Consider the following 19,824-nt stretch of genomic DNA (forward strand, 5'->3'; position numbering starts at 1 on the left):
TCTCTCCAGTATCTTGACAGATATTACAAGTGTAGCATATATTCTTTATTTTAACTACTTAGCTACAAGAGAACATAAACAGGTTGTCATTAATGCAAATCTCAAATGTGTACACTCATACAAACTGCTCAAAGTAGCTACAGAACACTGTATTTCTGACCATGTAAGAATATGCCTGAAGATTATAAACTGAGAAATACAAAAAACCCTCTTACCTTTACTTGGAAATTGTCCTGCCTCAACAACTCCCTCTTTGGCACCATCAAAGCCATGAGATGTTATTTTGGTTTCAGAAAGACCAAGTCCAACTGGTAATGAACACTTCAAGTCCTGGAAAATATATGAATAAAAATGGAAAGTTAAAGGAAAAAAAAGCAATTTCAGTGATTCTAAAGTATTATAATGTAGTTTCAGCAGCTTTCAGACAAGCAATTCTGCCTTTACCCTGCAGAGTCCTTGCTGGTGTCACAATTTTCTATTGGTATGCACAATTGAAACATAAATAAATGAGAAACACTGTATGTATAGCCTGACTATTTATTCGAGATTTTTTTGTTATATTGATGACCAAGTAGAATGCCATGTCTTAGAGAAGCAGTCACCAAAATTGTGGCCAGAAGCCTTATACTATGTGATCTGAAGCTGGTCCAAGCAACCAAGTCAGTTTAATAAAGCTTCCGGTTAAAAACTGACAGGGGTGCAGAATGATATAAGGCTATCAAGCAGAGAACACTTTACAAACCAAAAATATGGAAGCAACTATCATAATGCTAAGATTTTAAAAAAATCACTAAGCAAGGAATAGCATTAAAATTCATAGCATTCTTGTTTCTTACAAATAGCACATGAACTGTTTTTAATATTAGACATGGGAGAGACATCCAGAAAGGCATCACTTAAACAGCTTTCTTCTGAGCACTTGTTGTGCATCATAAGTGCTCAGAGCACAAAGTTGCCACTTACTTTTGTTTGCTTTTGAAACTCCTCCATTGAAAATTGCCTGAGATCACCTTGTTTAACTTTTGAGGGCTAGATCAACTATTTCAACCAGCTCTCAAGTAACCAAAGTCTTCACTGAAACCTTGCACAGGCCTCAGAAAGCCTCCGCACACCACAGTGCACCTACCATCCTACTGCCCATTTTTGCTGTCTTACCTACCTCTACACAAAGCTCCCCACAGATTTCCTGGACTATATTGCCAGCTATCTAATTGAAGTTTAAACCTCTGGTATTATGGAATTAGCCATAGCACTTTTAAAAAGTTCAAGTTTTAAAGCAATTTTAAACCACTAATTCGTAGAAGTAAAAAGTGGGTGAAAAAGCACTATGAAAGTGAAAACAAAAAGGTAAAATACAGTTACAAAAATAAAAGCATCAAGAAATCAGAAAACTGTCAGTGTCTGGTGTCAGGTATTTTGCACCCCCTCTGCTTCCATACGGAGGTTAAAAAGAGGAAAAAGTATAGAGGACCACTAGAGAAAAGCTATACATAGCTTTAAGAAGTCAATGTCCAGACACATGTAGACACTGTTTATAATCCATGCAATGCTTCTAATTACAAAGAAAACACAGTCTTTAAAATCTAATCCATGTTTGACCTATAACTGTTGTTGCTCATTCCACAAATCAGAAGCAAGGCAGAGCATAAGAATGATACTAATACTACCTAGAGGCTCAGACTGTCAAGAAGTAGTTTTGCATCACATCCCCCCAGATTTAGTTAGATGTTTTCAGTTTACGACAAACCCCCAGGAAGAAGAAAAAAGGAAGAACTACAAACATGAATTGCAGCAAATTAATTTTTCCATGTGAATTCCAGAAATCTCACCAACAACAAAAACTCAGCATGTTACTGCAAAGAGTAACCAATTCCTACATGAACAAACTATATAATAGATAATGCCATATTTGTGGACCTGAAGCATTATAAAAAAAAAAAAAAAGAAAAAGAAACAGCATGAAAAACAAATAATAGTCACATGCAGAACCTGATCTCCCAAATTAAGCATATCAGAACTTTGGTTACATACTGTTTTCAGTCTTCACAACTGACTTAAAATTGGTCCCTCCATTTAAGTATTTGCAGTTGCTGGAATTCAAAGGCTGGAAAGCCTTTGCTTCAATTTAGTTTAGCTAATAGGGTCCTTTTAACTTAAAATGTAGCAAGTCACTAGAAGCTGAAAAAGCAGAGAGACCTGAAAAAGGATAACCAGACTACAGAGAAGACGCAGATTTCACAAAAAGGACATGGCATGAACTATTTTTTTCCTCAAGGCACTCTGGCGTGTTGTGTAGTTTTCAGAAATATCTAAATATGTAGCCAAACAAATGTAGACAGCTAACCTGCTTCAGCACGTTAGCAATAGGAATCTAAGCAATCATCTGTATTTAAGGTTAAAATGCAGAACATCTCCCTTGTAAAGACAAAAGTTTGTATCCAAGCCTAAGCAACAGCACCACTTCCATACGCTCAATGTAATTCTAAGTTAAATACAACCTGAACAAACTACAGAATTAAATAACTCAAAATACTACAATGTATCCATCTCTTAAACAAAAACTTGATATTTGGAATACGAAAATTTTAAAGATCTGCAATTGTGCATATATATACACCAGAGTATTTTACATGAATATATATACATAGGTATATGTATACACATATTTGTTCAAAGGGATCTACTTCTCACTGTCAAAAAAGGCAAAGTTCAATTCAAACCCCTTTTTTAAACACCTATAAACCAGTTCAAATAACCTTTATGAAGAATGATATTCCTGCACATGAACAAAAACATTACCATTTGCTGAGTTATACATGACCAAAACTGACAAAAGGTCAGTGATTATCAAAATAATACTTTTTTTTTGTTTACAAACATGTAAGTTACTGTTCAGGGGAGACACATTGCTGCATGTAAACTATAAGTTTTAATGTCATTCTTGCAACTGATTGTGCTTGCTTTTTTTTCTTTACACAAGTGTAGACAAACGAAAACCTAGCAAAAAATCTGTAATCATACTGACAAAACAGTTTATCCCTTCAATAACTTACAAAGAGGGATAATTTAGAAATGCTACACAAAATGTCACATTCAAGGGGAAGTACTTAATGTTTGAGTGGTAAGGCAACATAAATAGCTTCTATTTTTGTTCCCACTAAATGTAAGTTTGCCTCTTACAACAGGAAGTGAGGACAGATTCTCCTACTACAATATGATGATTATATTTTGATACTGTATTGCTCTTCTAGCTAAGTTTAAGACATCCCCCCTTCTTTGTAAAAGGTAAACTCAAGTCTTTGGAATGGATCAAAATTTATTGATATATGGCAAGCCCACAAATCTATTAAGGGATCACCATCATCAAAAAACAAATAGAAAAATGCTTCATTAATAATTTTCACTTGCATGAGACTGAAACCATGTTTATGCAATTATCACCTAGCAAAAGTATTTTAATTTTGTAAGATCACTGACCCCAAGAACTAGAGGCATAAGAAAAACACAGTTCAGAAAATTGCCTAGTTAAAAGGTTGCATTACCTATGCCATTCTCAGACATTTAGCAAGAAGCAAAAGCATGAAATACAGCTGAACAGAGTAGTGCACTAGCTTAATTAGGTCTAGTCAAGACAGTTCAAACCTATATGTCATAGAATATTTAAGCCACTTTAACCATTTGTTAAAATCCCATTTTAATAACTTCAAAGCACTATATTAAACGAAACATATTTTAGTCAGGTTAGCCTTATTTACACAACTCTATTATACAGATCATCTGATGAACCAGTACAGATTTTTGACATAGCAATCCTGTTGAGGCAGTAGACACAGCAAAGCAGTCGTTCAGAATGCATGTTCATGAAGGAATGTTGGCTGAATTGCAAGACTATTTCCAAAATGGTACTTCCCAATCACGCTATCCATAATAATCTAAAATGAAGAAGGGGAAGACCAGAACTGTATTGTTTCCCCAACAGCAGATAAGACTTAATTTATAGACACTTCCTTAACTAAGGAGCAACTAAGGAAACAACACTCTATTAATTTCTCAATTATACTACTTCATTAGTAATGCATCACTAAGCATTAACTTCTGCTTAGTACCAATAAGAGGTTTGACAAATAGGGTTTTACTTGCCTTTAATACCTTGAATTAAGGTATTCCTAAAACCTCACATCAATGGCTAGTTCAACAATGCAGCAACTAATATCAGACCAATCATACGCTTGTTTGTTTTTAATGGTGGATGACATTTTAAATAATACTACTCAAGTTGACTTCAGGAGAAAATTTACAACATATCTGATTGTAAAGTTCACAGTTTAAAATGTGATTACAAGTCCTATGGAATACAAGGTTATATAGATAGACAGACATAACATCTATCCAGTAAGATACATGGGCTCTGAACTTTAGCTTCTTAGCAAAATCATGTGCAAGTACAGCTCCTTGTACATATTCAGCATTTTTGTCTTCTCTTTGCCCCATTACATCACTCAGTTCCTATTCTCCATGAATTAAGCCACTAGATCCTCACATCAGAATAATTCAACAAATAAATGGGAGAAGACCTGAAGGCTTTAAACTTGAAGGGGCAAATACCTGAAGGGGCAAATAACAGACTAACATATTTCTTCTATTCTCCAATACACTGTTCTTCAATCAGAAGACCCCTTCTATTACATCCCTTTTGATTTACTAATGTCATACTAAAATCCAGTTTTAGTTTCCCTCCCACTCCCATAATTAACATGCATATTTTTGGTTTTTCAGACTGTTTTTCAATGTATGAAGAACATATGACTTTTTTATCTCCTCAAACCAGTTTTGCAGAACTGACAGAGTTCTAGAAATATATTTCAAATCAGTTCTACATTAATTAAACTATAATTACTCAAAGTAAAAATCTATGTCAGTCAACATAGCAAAACCTAAGACATGAACTCAGTCCTTGCAGGTAGAATGTGAGAGTCAAGGCTGGCACTTTTTTCAGAAGGCAAGAAACAAAAAAGAATTTACCTTATCTGTTTGTGCAGTCTAGCAATAAAATTACAGAACAAGACAGTGAACACATGCACTCAGATTCATCAGATCCCAGAACTTATTTTGTAATTCTAGTAAGACAAATTGAAGACTCACAAAAAAGTTCATTATCTTTTCTCATCCTGAAGTTTATTACTGGTTTTATATGCATGCTTAACTATGGTTTTGTTCTCATAAAAGTACAGTAAGAACCATGAGAAGAGGTAGTATCAAAAATGAAATAAATTCAAGCACAAACTGGTACTAATACCATATAGATTTTGTGCAATACTTTCAACATAACAAATCACTTACAGCTGCGTGAATATCTTTACTGGCAGATCAAACTCTTTTTTGAAAAAAATCATTTATCCATATGCAGCTCACACTATAAGTCATGTTCTTGCATATAGGAATAACAGCAATAATATACTTCCTTCACTCCTTCCTACCATCCTCAGCTCCCACTACCCACAGTCACATTAAAACACCATTATGTTAATCACATAATTACAACTGCATGGGAAGAAAACTGGACTCTGGAAGTCAGGGATAAGTGAATAATATAAACCAGTTAGACCTTCTTGTACATTGGGCTTTCCTATACAAAGTAGTAAGAAAAACTTTTGATTAGGAAATGCTGAAGTCTTCTGTCTAACAAATACCCAAACATTAGTGCATAGTTCCACACAAGAAGTTCTTAAAGCTCAAGTGAGATCCAACAGAGCTTGGGGAATTAAAAAGCACCACGTCAAGCTTTTTTGTACTGAAAGGACGCTGGATATTTTATCCAATGATGACTGAAGCTACAGCTTTTTTTAGTAAAAGAGTTTCCATCCATCACATGGGCAGGACAAAACTTGTCTGAATTCCACGGGTATGTCTTATTAGAGAATTAGAATGTAGCAGCATATTTCTGACTGAGATTTTACAGTTAGATTTTAAATATGCATTATACCAAGAAGATGCATCAATTAGTGCTATGTCACATTCCCACAAAAATTGAACTAACATGCTTCCTTCTGAAATGACATAAGGACAATCTATGCTGTCTGATGTTCTGCAAAACCACTGGCATCTTTCTTTAAAGAAGGAGCAATCCTACTTGTCATTACCAGGTAAACACATTTGCTCTGCACTGCCTCGCAAAATGAAATACTTCTCATGCTTGAATGCATACTAATACTGCATTTGGTGAAACACAGATGTGCATTTTCATGCCTGAGCAGCTTACAGATGAGGTCTGATGGAAGTGCTGAACAGAACACAACTCTAGATGAAAGTGCAGTTTTGTAATTAAAGAATTATAAAGTAAAGGTTGTACAAATACCTCTTTACTTAAAAACATACAATCAAAGCTGCTCAAGTCTTGGTGCAAAATAACTGCAGAAAACCAAAAAATACAGACAAGTAATATTTTATTCTTTACATCTGAATTGTACAGTATCTAGATGAATATTTCCTTGATCATAAAAATAAGGAAGAAGAAAATTAAAATAACCTTGTTCCTCAGCTTCTCAAGAAGGTGCAATCAAAATCAGCATATTGGAGTGCTGTAAACTCTACTATGGTCAGAAACTCTTATTGAGCACTGTGGTAACAGTACAAATTAGAGTGGTCATGGTTTCTTGCCCCTTTCTTAAGTGACTTCATAAAAACCAGTACATGGCTTGTCATTTCCGTAAGTGGTAGGAAGAAAGACCCCAAAAATTTTGCGGTGCAATGCATATTGCTCTAGGTTAAAGCAAAAAATTACCTGGCAAGCAAAAAAAGAGAAAGCATGGCATCAAACATGAAGCAAGATGAATAGAAGCTAAATATTAGAATTTGAGACTAACAGATTAGTAAACAGACCTAGATGTTAATTCCAAGAAGTTTATTTTCTTTGTTTTGTTTATAAGAAGCTTTGATTATCACATATTTTGACTTCAGGTCACACATGCAGGTGTGAACTTGTACAAGACAGTTCAAAAAAATAATTGAAGCGCACTTCATTGATCTCAGAATAAGCACTGCGAAAATAATTACAGCAAGTTCAAATATGCTTGTAGAGTATGGGTTTTTCTGCAGTGTGGCCAAAGATTTGACCCATTTTTGTCAAAGTAGAAGTTTCAAAATACAGTTGACTCCAAGCCAACAAAATGATTAGCATGCAGGAAAAAATATATTCCAACTTTCAAACATGGCCATAGCCAAAAACCACCTCAAAATTCCAGCTTTACATTTTGCCTGAGCAAGGGCCCTACTGCAGTCACAAAGAGTGAAGTTCCATTTACTGCACCTAAGTGCTGCATGCACTGCACTGCAGAAGCAATCAGCATGTAAGGAAAAGGTAACTTAGCAGTCAAGTCACAGCAGCAGCAGCAAGATCATCAAGCTTCAAATTACTAAGTCTGTTTCCCTACTTTGAGGTGAACCCAAATTTCTTACCACTTCAAGATGTATGTCCCAAGCTTGTCTCCCTAAACATACATCTTTACAGAAATTTAATTTTAAATCTATTTCATTAAACACTCTCCTAATTTTTACATTATGTCACCGATAGATCTTAGTTCAACAACAAATCTTATGAAGGTTCCCCTCTCTAATCAGTATTTTAGTAAAACAGAATAAAATGTTGAAGTTCTGCTGAGTATTTCTTTTAAGAATGATTCTGCACTGCAAGCCAGTTTTGAACTGTTAAAAATTAAGAGCTTTCCTTAAAACCTAGGCTTCAGCAGATATCAAATAAACGTGGACAATTAACTGCCCTCCATATTTCCAAACGAAAATCCAGATGAAAGGAGCCCGCCCCCCAACGCCACGCGCTGTGCGCCAGCGGCCCCTGCCGGACACGGGCCCGCGCAAACGTGCGTATCGCCAACTCCGACAATCATCTACAAGCTTCCGAGAAGCTTTCTCAGTAAACCTCCAGAAAACCACGTCAAGTGAAGTCTGTACGCATCAAATTGTAACTTCAGCATTTCTGACAACAGTACCATGGCAGACAGCAAAGAAAATTCTGACCCTGTTAAAGCTGTGTTCATGAGAATCTTCCAGCTGTCCATTGCTAGTCACAGGAATTTCTGCCGCTGAATTTTTTGGAGATTCTTGAGCCATTGCACTTTCCTGTAAAAAGAAACAGGTTAGTGTTTGTCTTACATATCCAATGAGTAATCCATATGAAAATATTTGATGTATGAGTTTCGTAACAGTCAATTTTATTTCAAACTCCAACTGGAAATAATTCTGATCTACTCAGTCTGTATATGTTCATTTAATCACATCATTGAATCACAATAATACTCTAGCACAGCTCAGTCAGTAATAATTTAAAGTTTCCAGATCTAAGAGACAGGAAAAACTAAAATTTAACCCACTGGCATTGGGGGAGTAAGACACAAGTGAGGTGTGGGCTCAGACGAATGTTTTACATGCACACTTGAGCCTTAGAGTAGTTTCTGAATCTCAAATTATAAGCTTGGCTAAAAAAATTGTATTATTTATTCAGAAACAATAAATACTAGAGAAGAGCCGTATGTTTAGTCATGTGCTAGAAGAAAAGCAATGATTCCAAACTTTACAATAGTTTCAGTTGCTTCTTATTTTACCATAACATAGTGCCACCTTGTGACTAAACTGCTGGTATACAACTCTCATGAAGTCAACAGAAGCAAACCCGACGTGAAATGCAGAAGCGCCAAAAGAACTCAAAAGTACCAACAGAATTCAGGATTCAAAGTTAGTTTCAAATGCAGCTGCATCATGAACAGCAGCAGCTGTGAAACCACTGCTTTCAAGTATGACCTAAGGTATAGCCTAGAAGACACATTCCCAGAACTGCACATCATTTACAAGCCCCTGAAGACAATGGTAGCTTAACACTCCAAAATTAGGGGGAAGTGAAAATTTCATCCCTTTCAAAAAGCTACTCCTAAGTCTGCAAAGAACCTTCATCAGTCATCTAAAGTATAAACAGTAGAAAAATTACACACAAATGAGACAATGTTTGTTCACTTACATAAAAGTTGTCTGAAGTCCTCAAAACAGCCCATACACTTGTGCTAGACTGGCAAGACAAGGTGCACCATCAACAGGTACTTGAGAACAGGTACCCTCCTACCCTTAAAGCTCTTCAATCATCAAACTGAACCAGCCCTTTTCGGTCAAAGGGTCAGGAAGAGGCCCAGTCTGAGATCAGGATCTGAAGTACCATCAACTTCTCCAACTACACATGAAGCTTTACAAAGTACGAATATAACACAAAGATTTTACTGGTACTTACTGAGCATCACTTGCATAATTCTTAACTGGAACATCTTCTGATGTACCCCATTGCTAATATTTCTTCCACTTTCACATACCACCGCTTCACTGACATTCATAAGCGTAATTTCCTTTACTAGTTTTGAGGCCTCTCAAGACTTTTCTAACTAGTCACTGTGGGCTCCAATAAATGTGCTTCTGCTGAAGAACACCAAAAGGTCCACGCTTATGAGTACTTTTAAAACAGTAATTTGTTTAATTTCATAGAATACACAATTTCTCAAGTTCTAAGGGATCCATAAGGATCATCAAAAGTCCAACTCCCTGCTCCTGACAGAGAGTTGCTATATAACATCATTATACTAAATGTCCTAGTTACCTGCCACATTACATTTTGATTTGGGAAATCTGTCTCATAGCTCAAGTTTCTTAAGCTTGCTCTAAATCTCATATGTGCTTAAGCTCTAAGACACCTGTACTTGATATGGTCAAGTGAGGTATTTTGCAAACTGCTTGGCCTGTCACACCTACCTGCCCTGTACAGAAGCATTAGCATAGGCCATGTTCTGTTCACACCTATTTTTGTTCTTCTTTCTGCAGATTATCAGAGAACACAGTGCAAAGGGGCGCTTTGCTAGGGATCACAAACAAAGCTGCATCTCTAATTAAAAGAAGAACAAATACTTGACTTAGGTGCTTTTCAACAAGAATCTCAAGTAATTTTGCAAATACTGACACTGATATATTTCTATGCTTTTATTCAGAGATATACATGCTTAATTCATATGCACACATCTCTATTAAATATATATATTAGAAAATGAAAACTCACCAGCTACTCTGGAGAACTAGAAGCAATTCATCTATTTTTTTCTGGCATTTCTACTTGAGTCAAATGAAAAGGGAAGTGGGATAAACTGCTAATTTAACTCAGACACAACACGAAACCACCACCTCCATTTTTCTCAATAGTTTAAGCTTGCACTGCTGTCAAGAACCCGTCCTTGTCCTTCTCCCCCAACTCTTCCCCCTAGCAGCTTTCATCACCCCTTCACCTCCTTCCTGAGCCAGAACAAGGTATTTGTACAGCCAACAAGATTCCGGAAACACTGAAGATCCAAAGAAAGTGACATGTGCTCAAAAAGAGGATGGGTAACTTTTCCACTCCCATCAATTCTCCAAAGCAGGCACACCTCCAACACTTGTCCCTATGAAACAGAGCAGGTAGCAATGCAATAAAGAAACTACTGAGAATGAAAGACTGTCCACAGCATCAGCTCACTTCAGCAGTGCAGTAGCTCAAAATACTCTGACTGCCAAATCCAGCAGCCATGTCTCTTTACCTCTGGATGTGTGTTCCTGTAACTTCACATAATCATGGTCAGGTAACTGACCTAAGTGAAAACTAAACCACCAAACCACTGCAGCATTTCTCTTGAAATAGGGAGTAGGATTGCTGAATCAAGGGTCTCTTTAGCAAGTGCAGCCCACAGCTGACTTAAACTAAACATACAAAGAAATTGATTTCTCAGAAGAAAATTTATCGTATGTATAAAGAACCTAAAGTTAATCTAAGCAAGTTCCTAAATTTGTATTGGTGAATGACATAACCAGTAGAGGAAAATACTGCATTTAAGATACATGTTTTATTCTGTAAAAACAAAATCATCCTTCAGTAACAATCAGTATTTTTTTTTGTATATCTGTGTTTACAAATATTAGATTTGGAAATATGCTAAATAGAATCATTATTCTGTTTTTACAGAAAGTTTAAAAACAATTCACTCACTATCACTGAAAATCCAATAGTGTAATGCCAGCGCTATGTTTTTTCACTTTTACTCTAGAACAGTCAGGAAATGTTGACTATCTTTCTGAAAGATCATCCCAAACACACCTGATTAGCTAAATAATACTGGGAACCTTAGGAATTTGTTCATAATTCAAATATGTCACAGACTTCTCCACAGAGAAGGTGCAACCTGTATCTGCTCTCAGGGAAAAAAAGATTCACTCTTTCAGCAGCAGAGAGAATACCTTGTTCAGTTGTGAAGTTACATAAAGATTGATGCCTTTTAAATACCAACGCTTTCTTCCTGCAATACTCACACAGATTCTACCATGCCTAAATCTATTCAATTTACAAAACAAATACTGCAGCACAGCAACAGGCTACTGGCTGAAGTAATCCTTTGCTATGAATTAATTGGACAGCTCTTAATTATGTCTCAAAACCAACCCCACCCACTTAAGATGCTGCGTATGAACTCGTATCCGCATACTAATGGCACTGTGCTATGTATGGCAGAATTTTGGGAATCTGAAACTTGTTAGGATTGGTTGATTTTACACTAATATAACTATCACCCAATCACCTCAGAGCCAGACTGGACCTCTTCTGCAGACGGATGAGGCTCATCAAGTGTTGTGGATTCAGTGCTGTGTTCTGACATACCTGAAAACCAAATAGGTTTGGCATGCATTAATTGAAGTGAAAGGAGCTGGATGTTGCACCTCACAGAAATCAAAGCAGGCTTTCAGAAAACGTTTCTTTTACAAGTTCTGCTAAAGCTAAGTGAAACCTTCCTGTTTTGATGGTGACCAGGTCCTTAGCTCTCCAAAAATCTAAGAGCGATTAGGAATACAGTCTAGTGTAAGCTTCCACTGCCAAAGCAACCTTTCCCCACAGACAACTAAGGTTGCAACATAAAACCCTGAAGTCAAACAAGGTTCCTCAGCTGGTATATATATATATACTGCCACCTGCAACAATACACTAACTGTATGGTACCATTGCACAGATCACCATTTTGTTAAGACACAGGATTTCCCAGCAAGATTACATTGATGCTAAGCCACTGAAACCTACTAAGCTGTTAAGTCTGTTGCAGTTACTAGAAACAGAATACCTTTCATTTTAGCCTCTAAAAGATCTCGCCTACAGAGGCAAAGAAAGTTGTTAACACTGAGCAGATGCATAAGAAATTAACTCTGTGAATAAAGTCATCATGAAAGATTAATTACATAGACAATTTTAGCTTAAGTAAGAAAAGTATCTAAATTTGATCTCAATTTGATTCCAAATAGCTGGTACCTACAAGTGACACCACAATTCACTCAGCTGTTTGAGAGAAGGAGACAACCAATCATTAAAAATTAATCAATCTGCCAGTATTGCATATAATCACACATGACTTCAGTTCATAACTCTTCCACCATTTCATACATGTTCAGACACATACCAGATTAAGAAAAATTATAGAGATTACTATTTGTGTTTATACTGTATTTCAAATTCCTGAGCTATAAAACATTCTAATTAAAGCAAATAATGAATAAGTTAAGCAGCTCACATAGCAAGGGAAATAAAGTAAGGACACAAAGGCTGAGAAACTGAATCACCTAGATCACCTAGATAAGATTTCACTGGATAACCTATTACTTTATTTTAGAAAACCAAATACATAAAATAAGAGATTTTCTCCAGAAAAACCGTTCACTCGGGGCTATCACTGATTGAAGGTGGATTTTCTAGGATCAATATAAAAGTCCCTTTGAAATAATTAAGAAATAAGTTTAACATGCTTATATAGCTTTCTTATTTTTTCAAGTTTCTTTTGAACATGGAAGACTGTCTCTCAACAGAGACACTGTTTGCCCACATGGTCCTGTCCAAACTCTGCTTGTGGCTGAAAACAACCTTTGTGCTTAACAGCTTATTTCTGAGTAGCTAAAACAAATACATTATAGAGTAGGAGAATAAGTGTTATTTTCTTGCTCTACTTGTTAAACAAAAAGCTAAATTCATCTTCTAGTAGAGCCTTCATTAAGACAATCTGTTCTTCAGTTCTACCACATCAGTGTTGCCAGAGTTATTTGTACATCACATACAAGCCTATGTACCATGGGTAACACTGTTCTAAACTATTAAATGCTACAGGCAAAAACATTTCTGATAGGTTTAAAAACTTTTGATTGATTTAAGAACCTAGGGGCAAGAACCATCTCACAAATTCATGGAGAAGACACTGCATAAAAGCAAATAATTAATTTTTTAAAATCCAAATAAATCCACCATTTGTGTTACAAAATCCCTCCACGATCAATTTTTTGTAGCGTTCTTTTCCTATAAATAGTGCTAACAGTGTCAACAAAGCTCTGCAGGATCACAGTGATCAACTTTAAAGCATGAGAAGGCAAAAAAAGTAGATTAAAGGTGGCTTTCATAGAAAGTTCAACTGCACATTCAAATTTAACTACAGAATTTCCTGATTACTGCTTCTACAGGAAAAAAATGGGGATGTAAGCATCAAACATTGGATGCAAGGATGAAAACTTTCTACACCTTCACCAAGATTCAGAAGTGAAGACACTCATGTGAAACTGTCGTAATCACGACATCTCTCTTTATATATATAATTTAAGGTTCCACTACAGAAATGCACACAGACTTTTGCATCTCTGTAGTTCCTGCAGGTGCCAGACGAAGAGCTGTTCTTTATAAGAGGCCGCTAATCCCCAGTACAATCACCCACCAGCATGCCACCATTGTGTCATCCCGGGCTTGGTTTGTTTCTTCACTAAAGCAGCCACAACTTTTGAACACATTGGGTGACTGGTGTACCAGGACATTTGCTACCATCTGCTGCAATAGAACAACTCAAAGAGATTCTACTTGGAAAAAACACGCTTGATCCATACTCTCACAAGAAATGAAACACTGTCCACATAACTCCTGCCCTTTTGGGTTCTCTTTTACCCCACTGTATCAATCCTGCAAATCCAAACAAATACTGCACCACAGAAGAATAGAAGACACAGACTAGACTAAGAATTATTCTCCCCCATGGTGAAGCTACCTTAAATGCATATTGGATTACAGCCTCAGTAATTTTAAGTTTTGCTCACCAAAAATAAAACCACATGATTTTTGAGTCCTGGGGATTTATATATCACTTCTTCAACTGGCAAAGTAAAATGGAAAACAAAGCAAGAACTTATGAACAACATAGTAAGCCTCCTCTAGAATGAAGACATAAAGAGACATTTTATAATTAATAGTCATAAAAGCATGCTTATGTGCTTTTCATATTTCATAGGCAAATTCATATATGTTTATTCATTAAAATATGAAGTAAATGTCATCAACAATAAATTAATTTTGAATAAGAAGTACATTGTTCACATACTTACATCACTTAGGTAAATAATTGATGATCTCAGAAATAAAAACCATGGGATTCTCAACAATCAACTCTGCTTTTTGCAGCAAGATGCACTGGTTCCTTCACTGACTTTTCTCCTAAATTAATTGCCAATAAGGCAACAGCAAGACATCATCTGTCTAAAATGAAGTTTATTACACACTTTTATTGTTGTCTTACTACTCAACTGCATAAAGAATGTAAATTTTTGTCACACTGCAGAAAATCCCAGTGCAGATGGAAAAATAACCATTTTATGTTTTCCTAATTTCAATTTCTAATTAAGAGCATTTTCACCAATTCTTGGCAAGATGGGGGTGAATCACTTTTTTTAAAAGCTTGTAAAGAACTATATTAAACACTTCCTGCTGCAATCACACCATAGATTCCTCTTAATGCTCTTGAATTCCCTGGCTGCTCCACTTGCAAGATCTAATTATGCTTGGAAGTTAGAAGACACCATGGAGAGAAAGACTGGAGAACAGGGCTGCTGCTGACTTTTGCACTCCATGCCACGACAACCCGGCCCTAAACACTTTAATACTCTGCTTGTCTCCAGATTAGCTAAACCATGGGCTCCCATTATGAAAAAAGCAGCTTCACATCAGAAAAAAGCAGCTGATCGAGCTACTGCCTCAGCTACCAGTTTTTCCGATCTAACACTCTTCTGTGTTTCTTATTCCTGACATTTTAAACGTGTGTGTACACACACACACACACACACAGGATTCAAAAGTTTTGGAGTTGCATTGATCTAATAAGGTCCTTCTCCAGCCCTGCAAAAAGAACCCTGCTGCTATCTTCTCTAGATAATCAATTCTTAGGTAGCAGAGCCACCGACTGCAAAGTGATAACTCTGTGCTACCTTTTCCACCGAGCATAAAAAACACGTGAGAAACTGAAACTACACTCTGGGCTGAAAGTTCAGAATGATCCCCTCCAAAGACTTTCATACAAGATGAAAGGCTATTAGGGGGTTTCGGTTAAAAACAACCTATTAGAGAGGTACTGTAAGAAATACTGGAATAACTGCTTCTAGTTTGGAGACAATACCACATGCAACACCTGCTTGTCACACAACACCACGGAGTTTCCATGCTTTAAGAACAGTACGCAAAACACAAATTGGCACACTTAAAACAGTAATTGCCAGGGTGTGGAATAACTCCCAGGGGCACAAAATTTACACAGCATCTACCGCTTTCTTCCTCCGCCAACACAGAGCTTCCTTTTCTCTCTCGTGGAACCCGCCTGCTCCCGAGCTGGGGCGCTGCCCTCCCTGCCCGGCCGCCCGGAGCGGGGCGTACGAGCCGGGCCGACCCCGACCCCGGCGCGCTGGGCACTGCCGGTGCCGCCGGGGGAAGGGCGGCCGCTCCCGCGGGGTGACACGTCGGACGGGACGGAGCGGGAGGCGCGGCCCGGCCCTTCCCGAACCCGGGCCCAGAGGCTGCCCCGGCCCGGCCCGGCCCGGCCCTCACCTGCCGGCGACGCCGCTGCGGCCCCAGGGGCGTCGTGCTGCGGGGGACGGGAGGGCAGGACGAAAGGAGGGAAGGGGGGACGGAGGAGACCGGGCGGGGCGGCGCCGGCGGCCCCTCTCAAGCTTTATTTTCTTCCTTCCCCGGTGGCAGCAGGAGCCGGAAGCGCCGGGCCGGAAAGGGGATGACGGCGGCGGCCTCTCTAGGCCGTCATGTCTATGGTCGCAGCCATGGCAACCACCGCCAGCACCGCCCGGGAGGCTGCTCCAGCCCCGCCGAGTGCCGTGCCCGGGAGAGAGATCCCGCCGGCCGGGAAAGCAGCCGGAGCCGCACAGACGGAGCCTGCCCGGCTGCGGGCGAGCGCGCCTGGGAGGCGCTGCTCGGTGCCATGGCAGAGGCTCTGCCCGAACACACAGTGAGGAGGAAAAAAAGCGTATCTATCGAGGAGAAAATTGACATCATAAGCGCTGTGGAGAGCGGCAAGAAAAAGGCGGACATTGCAGCCAAGTATGGCATCAAGAGGAACTCCCTGTCTTCGATTATGAAGAATAAGGAAAAAGTTTTGGAAGCCTTTGAAACTTTGCGGTTTGATCCCAAAAGGAAAAGACTGAGGACTGCTTTTTATGCCGACCTGGAGGAGGCGTTGATGAAGTGGTACAGAGTTGCACAGTGCTTGAATGTGCCGGTCAATGGCCCTATGTTGCGCCTTAAGGCGAATGATTTTGCCCAGAAGCTTGGACACAGTGATTTTAAATGCAGCAATGGCTGGCTCGATCGTTTCAAGTCGAGGTATGGTTTAGTTTTCAGAGCTCAGCCTGTAGAAACAGCTGCTACTCCTACAGTGGATGCTCCAACTCCTTGGTACCAAAATGTGCTTCTTTATTTTTTAAATGATTATCAGCCAAAAAATGTGTTTTACATACAGGAGACTGGGTTGTTCTATCAGATGCTACCACATAACACGTTTGCATTTAAAGGAGAAACTTGTTCTGTAGGTGAGCAAAGCAAAGAGAGTGTCACTGTAGTGGTGGGTACAAATACGGATGGCTCTGAGAAACTCCCACTGCTCATTATAGGAAAAAGCAAAAGTCCACGCTTTTTCAAAGATGTGAAATCGCTGCCAGTGGATTATGAAGCAAATGACAGGGCGTGCATGACTTCAGGACTCTTTGAGCAGTGGATACATAAACTCGACAACAGATTTCAAGGACAGCAGCGCCAAGTGGTTATTCTTGTTGATTCTCTCCCAGCTCACACAGAAGTCAAGAACCTGAAGTCTGTCAAATTAGTGTTCTTTCCTCCAGACTCTTCTTCATATATAGCTATGAAAGAAAGGATTATCAGAAGTCTGAAGGTTAAATACAGGCACTGTCTTATCAAGAGATTTGTTGACTGTGTAGAAAGTAATAAAGAGTTTATGCTGACTCTTCTTGATGCAATTGAGATGCTGTACCTGTGCTGGAGGGAAGTAACACCAGAGACTATTGTAAAAAGTCTCAATGGAGCAACTTTCAAATTAGAAACTGAGACAAATGATAATCACAATGAGGTTGAAAGTGATTTTGATTTGATTGCACATGCACGGGCTGCTGGAGTAGAGTTTCCAGGAGGTTTGTCTTTGGAAGAATATGCAGCTCTAGATGATGGCTTGGTAACTTATGAAGTGCCCACAAAGAATGAAAGGATGTGTGCCAAAGAAAGTACATCAGATAAAACTGAGACATTTATTGGTGATGAAGATAAGGATGAAGGTCATCGACTTCAGGGAGCTGAACAGCTTTTGCCATCCAAAAATGAGGCTTTGAGTGCTTTAGATACCCTTCGAAAATTTCTCAGGAGTCAAGACACAGATGATTCTCTTTATGATTCCCTAGCTGACTTGGAGAATTTTATTCAACATGTAACATGTGAATAAATATTTTAGCAAAGTGGGAAAGTATGTAATTGGAAAAAAAGAAATTATATAATCAAAGGTAGGCAGTTTAATAACAAGCATTGCTGAAATGTTCTCTGGTGTGTTTTGCTCAGGTGCCTAGATGAACATAACAAAACTATGAAAAAAGGGCTATGAACTGAAGTTTTTCACAAAATAAGGAGCAAATAACACACACTTGACGTGGCGAGAGGGAGTAAGCTGAACCCTTAAAATGCTAACTGTAGTAAGTACAGTGGAAGCAAGAGAAACTCTTTGACCAGTTTGGTGCACTCAGGATAAACCGTTGACCACTTGAAATTCTTTCTTCAAGAAGAGACTAGCACTTTTACACATTAATAATTTTACCGGTGTTGTTGGTGTTTTGACAGTGGAGTAGTAAATATTTATGACCTCGGTGCTTTTGATACATAAACACAAAATTGACTAACACAGAAAATACATGCTTAAATTCTGAGAAGTAAGGCATTTAAAAAAGAAATATTTTTTGCCCTTCATAAAGAATTCTGGCCATCATTTACTCTTGCATCAGATGCTGAACAGCAGAAAGTTACCACAGTTTTGAATGTGTTGTTTTGTTTTCTTAAAACTGCTCATGTGTGGATACACTCGAAAGGCATACTTATTTATCCAAGAGTCAAAAGACAGACCTTTACTTGGTCTTTGAAGAGGTCAAAAAGGAAGGTCATTCTCTCCTTTACAGCCTTTTTGGTGCACAGATTTTATGTAGGTCTTTCTGTGCAGCTCCATGTATTTCTACAGTAAATTCAGAAAGAAAAGCCAGTATCTGCAGTAAAAACCTCACTGAGGTTTTATTGTTTTATTTTCAGTACCTGGAGGCTTTGCTGTAGACTCAATGCACTAATGTGGTTTATCACTACAAGTCCCATTAACTAGGGTGCTGTTTGCATGATTGCAGTGTGAAGTTGTGTAAATCACAGTACATTTACATGTCTTTGAGTATGCATTTCAAACAATGTAATCCTATCAGAGCCAAAATCCACAGTGTATATGGCCTTCTGGCTTTTTTCAAAACTTATTTTAAATCTTTTACATAGCAATCAATGTAATTTTTTTTTCAAAAGTTGGAGATAATTTCTCTAATTTAGAGGAAAAAGATAATATTTTATGGATGCTCTTTAGGAAGCCTGCATAATACAAAACCTTATAATTATGCTGCTTATAATTAAACCATGAGAAAAAAAATCTCATGCATATGTGAATTTTCAGTTTTAAATAAATAGTTTGACTATGGCTTTGTTTACTTTTTTTTTCTGGTGTAGGACACTTTATCCATTTGTGAAATCATTTCAGAAAACATATCAGATTGGTGGGAGACAGTGAAAATATTAGGGCTGGTAAGAAAAAGCTTTCGGCTGTATGAACATTTTACTGGAACCCCTTCCAAAAAAACCCCCACAAACTTCTGGTTTCTCGTTGTGAAATATATTATGTGAATTCCATCCAAAGGATATTCTGATTAAATAAAAAATTTCTGTTGAAATCCCAATAAATAAAGTCCTACATGGAGATTAATAGATTCTGTAAAAAATGTACTCTTCTGAATTATCTCTTCTAGGTATTTATTATTTTCAAATAGAGATGCAAAATCTTTTAAATTAAACAATTTAAATCTGTGCCAATCTGTGACATCCTGCTTTGTTTAAATTGTTTAAATACTTTAGAACAAGCTTATGCAAAATACTTTCTATTCTGACTAAGCTTATTTGAAGTTCATCTAAATCCCACAGACATCTGTAGATGATTTTCCTATAGTAATCTTTCAATCTAAAATCTATTTCTTTGCAACAGCTTGTCCTGCTAAAGGCAACTTTAGGGAAAAGTTTTCTTATCCATATAGTAAATGTGTAAGATGTTATGATTTGACTCCATGTGGCCCTCACTGGTCTGGTTCCTGATAAAGAAACTGTTTCCTTCTGAG

The 19,824-nt window shown here is 37.8% G+C and overlaps 2 protein-coding genes across 8 annotated transcripts in view; one reads left to right on the plus strand and one right to left on the minus strand.

The window, feature by feature from the left end:
• Positions 1–16,107, minus strand: part of LOC134564039 (arfaptin-1-like) — a 40,055-nt gene extending 23,948 nt beyond the window's left edge. The window contains exons 1-4 of one of the 7 annotated variants that reach the window (XM_063422625.1): positions 15,953–16,106; positions 11,646–11,725; positions 8,032–8,133; positions 216–330 (exon numbers count right to left, since the gene is read on the minus strand). In XM_063422625.1, coding sequence (XP_063278695.1) covers positions 216–330; positions 8,032–8,133; positions 11,646–11,723 — 295 coding nt within the window. In that variant the 5' untranslated portion in view covers positions 11,724–11,725; positions 15,953–16,106. Of the gene's footprint in view, positions 1–215; positions 331–8,003; positions 8,134–11,645; positions 11,754–15,672; positions 15,721–15,952 lie in introns of those variants that run through there. The other 6 variants (XM_063422623.1, XM_063422624.1, XM_063422627.1 and 3 more) reach the window with 6 other exon arrangements.
• Positions 16,108–16,133: 26 nt separating this feature from the next.
• Positions 16,134–19,515, plus strand: LOC134564038 (tigger transposable element-derived protein 4-like). Its single transcript, XM_063422621.1, has one exon. It carries the CDS (start codon positions 16,134–16,136, stop codon positions 17,862–17,864), a length of 1,731 nt encoding a protein of 576 aa, XP_063278691.1. The 3' UTR covers positions 17,865–19,515.
• The last annotated feature ends 309 nt before the right edge of the window (positions 19,516–19,824 follow it).

This window comes from Prinia subflava, chromosome Z (assembly GCF_021018805.1).
Source record: "Prinia subflava isolate CZ2003 ecotype Zambia chromosome Z, Cam_Psub_1.2, whole genome shotgun sequence".
In the NCBI taxonomy this organism is placed as follows: domain Eukaryota; kingdom Metazoa; phylum Chordata; class Aves; order Passeriformes; family Cisticolidae; genus Prinia; species Prinia subflava.